Here is a 9,417-nt window from a genome sequence, read left to right as displayed (position 1 = left end):
TTAAATTCTACTCTACAAAATAGCTATCTTAGATTTTTTTTTTACATTTTATTTAAAATTTAAAAATAATTAATATTTTTAATAAAATGTAAAAAAATTAATTATTGAGATATAGCTATAGACCTAACGTATAACTATTATTTAAAAAAAAATCAACTAAAAATATTAACTGGATCAAAATTTATTTAAGTTGTCAATGAGTGGTGGGCCACTCTGTATATAAAAGTGTCAGACTTTCCGGAACACTTTTTTACCAGCTCCAGCACCTGACTAAAGGCCGTTTTATGACAATTATCTTTATTATTAGCAGAAATTCCGGTGGCAATTGACATAATATAATTGTTGTTTGGGAATGTACAATTTAGCGTTTAGTTGGGTTTAAACAATATAGCGTCAAATCAATTACCTACTCTATCGGTTGTATCTTAATATACACTACACTTTAATGATACTATAAATCAATAAACTCACACATACACACATATGCATTTATAACATTGTGTCTAATGTAAGTATAACATGATAAAAAGTAACTGTAAAATTAAAAAAATTGGAAAATAAATTTTAGTACTCATATTAAATGTAATGTAACTCGAAAAATATTTGTATAAATGAAAAAATATAAGAAACTTTTTTTGTTTTAAATTATCTTTTAAACAACTTTTGTACGAAACTTTTTTTTTTAAGTTAAATATTTTTTGAGAAAATTAAAAAAGCTCATATTTTTTAACTTTTGCGAGGCTGTAAAAAAAAAAGCTCAAGTCCAATCGATGAGGAATTTTAGTATGTCATTATACATATCTTAATTCAACTTTAAAAAAAAAAAAATTTGGTTGGGAATTTTTTCCGCCATTCGCCAAAATTACTCCTTCGTTGACTGGCCTATACTTTAAGTTCTGAAAGATATCTGGATCCCATAGTAAAAACCTAAATACACCATTGATAGACATCTTTATAAATTTTGAATAATATGACTATTTCTTAAAAAATTAAGATAATATATTTCAAGATGATGTGTAAATAATAACAAATTAATAAAAAAAAAAAATAATCGTGAATGAATTTTTACGCTAAGACGGCAATAAATCGCAAAAGCAAAGAAAACAAATTTGACTACTTTACACTATATTAAACTTTTAAAAATATTTCAAACGGGTTTCTATTGTTCTCATTGTTTGTAACGTCTGACTTGTTTCCTTGCTTATTAAACATCTGTATATTTTTTTGAGTCTGTTACTACGTTTTCTCGGGTCACCTTGACCGATATTTTACTATGATAAGTCAAAAGATTATAAATCGTATCTAGTTGAAGACATTATCCTCAAAAATTAAAAAAATTATCCTGAAGACTTGTCTTCTATAAAATAACTGTACCCGATGTTAAACAAAAAATTTTATTTTAATATAAAACATTAACTTTTTTCGTGTCGTTATTTTTACTTAAAACTGTTATAACTTTTTTAAAAATTAATGAATCAAAACAATTTTGTTTTTAAAATATCTGTGATATTTACCTTTTATTTGTTTATTTGTTAATTTTCTTTTATTTTGATCCTTTACTTGATCACAGGGGGGAATTTAAAATAGCAACTTTTGCATGAAAAGTTAACATCTTCAACTTAATTTTTGAAAATGTACCGGAAATACTCTCATCTTTAAACATATGTTAAAGTAAAGCTATGTTACATACTTTAAGTTAAAAAAAATTAGTCCCGACGATTTTGTCTTCTATATGTAAACAATACCCAAAGTTAAACAAAAAATGTCATTTTATATAAAAATCACTGTTTTTCATATTGTTATAATTTTCTACTTAATTTTTTTTTTATTCCTATATTTTAGGTTAAACAGTATAGACATATAAGAGGAAGGTAAGTACCCCATTTAACTTCTCCTTTTATAAAAAATAAAAATAATAAATAAGATGTTTAAAAGAGGACGTCTTTCGCAAAGACCTAGTGGACCAGTTGTGCATAAACACCGTTGATTATATCATATAGTGTGACAGCTGATCTCTAGCGTATTTGCTTTACTCACCCTCTTGTCCACCCAGCACGGAAAATCGATGGCTTCCGTGTCAATTTTCATCCGTATAAAGTTTATCGTCGTAAGTCAGTTAGTCAATTGTTTTATGTGTCATCTTTGTTTTTTTTTGTAGCAAGCGACTTTGCTTGAACGGTAAATTGTTCGGCTGTTGTACGCCTTAGTTTTTCTTATTTGTTTATTGCACCCTTGTGTTCAAGTAGCGTGCCCTTGCACGCTACCAGTGATTGGTCCCTGACCATCACTAAATACTTTCATTGCCATAGTCGCTTTTCCGCCGTCTGTTTTCATCTGCCATTACGTGTCTGGATCTACATTCTGACTCGTGATACTCAAATATTCGACACCATTTCCATAAGATTTCATTCAGTTCACTCATCACTATCTACAACTTCATCTATTCAGCTGAGTTTTTATATTATTTTTTAATGTTATTTATTGTTTATTTAATTGAGTTTACCTATTTTGTTTTATGCTGCTTCGCCGGTCATTAGTATTTAAGGTCTGTTCGTTACCCCTTAAATTTAAGATACTCTTTGAAGAACTTCTAATATATATGGTTATTTGTTATATAAATATTGTTTACTCTCGTTACTTATTGGATGTGCAGTTAGCAGTTATCCACCCAGGTAACCCCTCTCCCGCTTTAATAATAGCGATTTAAATAGGCTTAAGGTAAAACGGCATTCTAGTGCGGTGCACAACTAGCCGTCCTATGGTCTAGCTGCCTCGTACGAATCATACGGGCCGGATACTTTAAGGTTTGTTTTATTAAAATGCTGAAAAGAAGTGCAAAAATGAATCCCTCCGACAAAAAATTAGTTACCACTCGCCTTCGCGATCGTTTTCTAAAATACATCTTCGAAAATTATTCCTTCGCAGAAAAATCAAAAACCGACGCTACGTTGAGATCGTTTCTTGACGTAAGTGTTCGTCATTTAGATGAATTAGATGAAAAATTTCACGCTCACCAAGACGGTGTTGTCAGCGTTCTTGTTAACTTAGATCGTAGCGATGAATTGGAATTGGTCGATTCATTCGTCACCGATGAAATGGAAAATTGTTATTATGAGATTAGCGCTGTTGCATCACTGCAACAACCCACCTCGTCTGTTGACACAATGTCACCCATTGTTTCCTATGGTAGTCTTTTACCTAAAATTGAATTACCTGTGTTCGATGCCAACATCACACAATGACGGTCATTCAGAGATACATTTGATTCTCTTGTTAATAATAAAAACACATTAAGTAAAATAGAGTGTGTTTTCATTACCTACTCTCGTGTGTGTCTGGTGCAGCATTAACAATCATTCGGTCTTTCCCGTTATCAATCGCAAATTATGATATTGCTTAGGCTAATGGAGCGTTTTGACATCCAACATTTTACTAACATTTACTCGCTACAGCACACCTTGACAAGATATTTTCTTTTCGCCGATTAATCAGGAATCTCTCTCTGCGTTAACGGCCTTCGTCAACGTTTTCCAAGAGAATGTTGCTGCTATTAAGGCACTCGGTATCGATGATTCATCCGGCTTTCTATTGTTTTCATTGGTTCTCGCTTATTGGATACGAATACGCGTCATTTATTTGAAAGCGATATACATCAAATAGAATTTCCGACATTTGATGTTTTACTTAAATTAGTTAATAAGCAATGTAAAATATTGGAAAATAGTAGTTGTTTTGAGAAAATACATGGCATAATAAAAATTATGGCATGATATAAAATATCCGAATAATGTTTTTTGAGTGTCTACTGTTGACTATCAAACGTCTCCTTTGACATTATGCGCTGCATCGTCTAGCAATAATAAATGTATTTGTTGCATAACAGACACACATATACTCTATTGTTGTCCGGCATTCAAACGATAATCAGTTGAAAGATGCCATCAAATCAAACAAATTATGTTATTTGTACATGAGTCCTTCTCATATGATCAACGCTTGTATTACTTCGTCAACTTGTAGGTAATGTATCAAGCTTCATTATACAATGCTACACATGGATTTCAAGTTAAATGTTTCATCGACTAATACTACATCTGAACAATCTCCATCTGAAGAATCAAACATCTAGTTTGTCGGTACTGTTCGTACGAATTGCACTATAGTGCTTGATACGGCAATTGTTCGTGTTTCAGATGAGCGTGGTAATTATCATTCGGTCCGTGTAATATTAGACAACGGCTCTTAAATTTCGACAATTACCAATGAGTGCGCTGGGCGTCGTCCATGTCAAACAGAATTAATTGGTTGAACCGTTCGTTCACGGTACGGTCGTTTCTTATTAGCCGACACGCAATTTGATCAACCGGCATATATTGACATGCTCATCGGTAGTGATATATTTCCTTATTTAAATCGGTTTATTACAAAGACAATTCATTCTGAAGGATTACTATTAGCATTAATACTTATCTTGGCTGGGTAATAGTAGGCCAGATAAGTCAGCCACTTTACAGTTCGTCACCGCAAACAGTTTTAACAGTTATGTCACGTCCAATGTTTAATAACTCGTTTCAAAATATTCATTCTCATCTTTCGCAAACAGTTTCAACTACTAAACCCAAGTTTAATACAAGTTCGTACAACGCTAATAAAAACATCTACAATCATTGGCCTTCTGATGATCTCACTCGATGTTCTTTACTATAAAGACCAACCAACGTAGTAGAAATTTTGATAGACATTAACCATATATGTTAAGAAACAAATAACTACTAGGTAATTTTTTTTATTCTCCGTAAAAATTATGATATTGGATTATTGAACATTAATTTCATGAAGGACAAGGTTTTTATCACCATAATATGCATTACGCATTTTGGCGTCACGATTAAAAGATAAATCTGTTGATAGGTACATCTTATTAGATTATAAATATGAATAACGTATATGCTACATAAATATAAATTCCTAAAAATAATAGCCACGTTTTTTAAGGATCACATTCAACTTAACTTCTAACTCGTATCAACAAATTACTTTGCCCTTCACATATCCAATTACCATGTTTAAATGAAAGTTACATTTAAATTTCACATCGTGCATTTATAATAACTCATTGAGCATTATTATTGACGTTTAAGTGTTATCTATTTGCAGCATCTTAAAATATCACCTATTTCTCGTTCAAATTATTTAACATTACTAACTATGTGTTTAGCGTTGATAATGGTAACATTGTTTCCGAAATACGTATCCGCGACTTTTCATTAATTTTTTTGTGGCTTTGAGTTTAATATTTTTTAGTTTTTTAAATTAATAATATTTTTAATATAGTTTTAATTTTACTTAATTTACTACATGTATTTAACTTCTGTAACACTACACTATTAGAAGTCCTCAATGATACTATAATAATGAAATATATCATTGAGATATTACATATACTTTATGGTAAATATAGAAATTCATTGTGTTTAACATTTTAGTACAATTCAATAGGGTTTATCATTCATTGACATGCAATGAATATAAATTCTAAAAACGGAATAACACAGAATATAACTCTCATAGGAGGTCGAAATTTATAAGTCGTTTATCTCGAAATGACTTTTTTTGAGATATGACTCTCTTGAAATCATGTGCGATTTGTTAGGCTATTTTTGATAGTAAAATTATCAAATTTTATAACCAAGGTCACGATTTTATNCATGTGCGATTTGTTAGGCTATTTTTGATAGTAAAATTATCAAATTTTATAACCAAGGTCACGATTGATGCGTATAAAATTTCACTTATTGATAATTTATTATACTAGCCTGCATATTAATCAATTATTTTTCTATTATAGTTAATATAATATATTATATAAATTGAAGGATTTGACGCAATAATCAGTTAAGTCCATTTTTTTAAAAATTTTCAGGAGATACAATCTTATTAAAATATTTCATTAAAGGCAATAGTACAATGATTTGTCTAAATTAAATATCTTCACAAATAATAGAAATATAGAACTTGTTTTTATACTGAATTATGCAAAAAAATAATATTTATTTAAAATTAACAAAAAATTATTTTCTGAAAAAGTTAGATTTTTCTAGTTATTGCCTTTCAATTACTTTTTTATAATATTTTAATAAATTCGCTAAATTAACGACGCGATAGTTTCACTATTGATTATGCATTGTTCATGTACGATTCTTAAAAGGGAGAATTGCTGGACTAATTTTTTATTTCTTTTATCCAATAAGTATATTACAAGTCAAAAACACTTTTTTACCTTAATTTTACTTTTTATGAACTAGTTATAAGTAAATTCATTAAGAAAAAGTAAGATTAAAAAGTTAATCTTTTTGGATAAACGACTTATTGCATTTGGATGGCTCATATTAGCTTTAATTTAATAATATTTGTAAACCAAAGGATTTGTGAATAATAAAAAAAAATTAATTAAAAGTTTTATATTATATTACATAATAGTTTTACACTATGTATATAATATAGTTGATGTGCGTATTTACTACAACCTTAATAATGCATTTACAAATTTTTACGCCGAAGAGATTAACATACATGCATTTCAAAATTTACCCCTATCTTTATATTAATATTTACAGAGTAGAATATGTAGCATAATCAGTCATTTTTTTGGTGGATGTTTTATTTTAGAGAAAAGGTACCTAAAATTAATTTATTAAAATAAAAGGTCAAAAACGACTAAATTTCAAAAATTGCTTTTTTTAGGAGAAGGATAAGGGTATCCATTGGTATAAATAAGTACGTGTTATATCGTATAATATACATATCTAATTATAATTTATCTCCCGCTTTACTGACATAAAAATGATATTATTTATGAAAAATTAAAATTTAGTGCCTTTTACGCATTTAAAAATAGGCCAAGGATAATTTGTTCTCTTTATTGATTATCTAAACAAACGTCTATCAGGAGACAGCTCATAGGAATTTGAAATTTGCCCAATTATTTTTAGACGTTTATCAACTGTAACAAGTTTTATCAAATTATAATAGAAATGTATTTATAAATCGATTTTAAACTTACTAAAAAAATTAATTATGTTATTTATTTTAACGTTGGTACATTTAACTTACGCCTTTATATATTTTTAATTTAGAAATTCATAAAATATTTTCCCATATATTCTTTTTAGACACTTTGTACAAATTCAGGATCATTGTTTAATTATGCATGTTTAACTCATGTAAATTTTTAAAAATATAAAATTTAATATTATTTTTTCTTTTCACAAGTTACCAGTAGGATATTGTTAAAATTAAAGAATTATGTTTTATATTTAAAATTAAAACTATAATAAAATTATTAAACTCAAAAAACCACAAAAAATTACGAATAAGTATTTTGGAAACAATGTTACCATTATCAACGCTAAACACATACTATGTGTTTATGTAATATAGTTTTAATTTTAAATAATATTAATAATATTAAGTGATCAAATTTTATTATACGTTTTATAATTTTCAAAAAATTATTTGTTTTTAACCTCCCTTAAAATGTTATCAACTTGAAATTTTTAAATAGAAATATATATGTTCAATCAACCTACAAACTAAAATATAATTTATCTTACAAAATGACAGGTTGATAACTTTAGGACCAGTATTTTGGAAATTTTTAACTCATTAATATAAATACTGTAGTTAAAGCGCGAAACTTTATTTTCTTCTCTAGGCATTAACTTCACTCTTCTCTCTACCTTGTTATAAAAATATTTATATCTGTTAAAATACTAGTTCAATAGTTGATAATGATCAGTCATTTTTTTAGACAGATCATTTTATAGTTTGTAAGTTGGTTAACCTTATGTTCTTATTAAACAAATTAACTTGATAAAGTTTTAAGGGGGAAAGAGTTATGATAGGACCATATTGTTTTCTGAAAATTATAGAACGTAGAATACTATCAATTACTGAATAGAAAAAATTGTATTATGTTTAACATTTTTAAAGATATTATGTGAGTCATAGTTAAACAATCGCTCTGTATATACTCAGATATATTTAAATATCACTTTAATCACTTGTAGCCATCTTCTCTTTAGAGCCTCCATAAAAATAAGTCTATGAAATTTGAAATCATTTATTTTACTGACATATTAGTTTTAATTTTATTTATCTATTTAAAAAAATTACCTGTATTCATTTATTGTATTATTAAAAATTCAAGTAACGCATATGGTTTTTTTTTTAAATAAAATTATTATCATTTATGTAACCCACGCACGAGATTTTCTATGGCGCCATGAAATTTCAATTAATGTTTTACTTTCCGTATCTCAAAATAGCCTTTCCTGCATATTCGATATTTAAAGGATTTCAATGGCGAGGGCATATTAGTTTGCCAGTTAATGCGAGTCTGTACAATTGTAATTTGTATCATCTTATTATTTACTTAAATTTAAACAACAATGAGCAATTTATATTTGCTCATTGCTGTATTAATCAGTTTATTTGCTTCATTAAACACTGTTGTAGGTCAAAAAATTAACTATACCGATTTACCGTTAGAAGATGATGATGAAATTAAATTTTTAACTTTTAATGAAAGGTTAGTTAAATACAATATAACTATTTTAATATTAAATTAATAATTTAGTGCTTCTTTTTTATGCTAGTAAATAATAATATAATCATGGGGTTATATGGGGAATAGAACCACTTCCATAATAAACGTAAATATATGGTAAAGATGTATTTTGGAGGTGCTATTAAAAAAATTTGTTATGTATATGTCCTCTTAAGACAATTCTTTTGAGAAGCCATTAAATAGTGTTTATAAGTTATATTTTTTATTTCTTAATATTTATTTTACTTTAAATATGTCCTGAAGGATTAAAAAAAATTAATTTTGACTATTGATTAAGTTTTAAAATGGGAGTAATTCCAAAAGTAATTTTTTAAAATTCAATAATTGACCTTTTTTATTATGCTCGTTCTCAATTTTAAAGTATTAAAATAATTGAAATGATTTAACTTAAATTTAACTACCCATAACATAACTATAATTTCTATATATTAGAATTTTTATATATAAATTGATTACGTAACAACGCCTCACGAAATATTTTTTTAAGTTATTAATTTTTTTTTTTTGCAACAATAATAATTATTTGCTGGTCTACTTTATAATAAAAATTTATACTAAACAATCTTTAACTAAAGTTTTTCAAAAGGCGGCATTTATATTTTTTTTTATAGGAATATTGTTTTATATATTTATTTTATTCAAATTTCAATGAGTTACAAATCTTTGAAGATTATGTGAGATGGAAAAATTAGTATTTATTTATTCAAGGTGTGAAAGTTATAAATTGATTAAATAAGTGTAATGAATAGTTATAAAAACATAGGTACATTATGGATTTTGTATAAAGA

The 9,417-nt window shown here is 27.3% G+C and overlaps 1 protein-coding gene across 1 annotated transcript in view; it reads left to right on the top strand.

Moving 5' to 3' along the window:
- The first annotated feature begins 8,370 nt into the window (after positions 1-8,370).
- Positions 8,371-9,417, top strand: part of LOC126896631 (hemocytin) — a 46,294-nt gene continuing 45,247 nt past the window's right edge. Inside the window, exon 1 of the mRNA XM_050669570.1 lies at positions 8,371-8,590. Within this exon, the coding sequence (XP_050525527.1) occupies positions 8,451-8,590 (140 nt within the window). The 5' untranslated portion in view covers positions 8,371-8,450. The remainder of the gene's footprint in view (positions 8,591-9,417) is intronic.

Source organism: Daktulosphaira vitifoliae, unplaced genomic scaffold (genome assembly GCF_025091365.1).
Source record: "Daktulosphaira vitifoliae isolate Bord-2020 unplaced genomic scaffold, ASM2509136v1 Scaffold_1, whole genome shotgun sequence".
Lineage (NCBI taxonomy): Eukaryota > Metazoa > Arthropoda > Insecta > Hemiptera > Phylloxeridae > Daktulosphaira > Daktulosphaira vitifoliae.
This window is presented reverse-complemented; position numbering and strand designations above follow the sequence as displayed.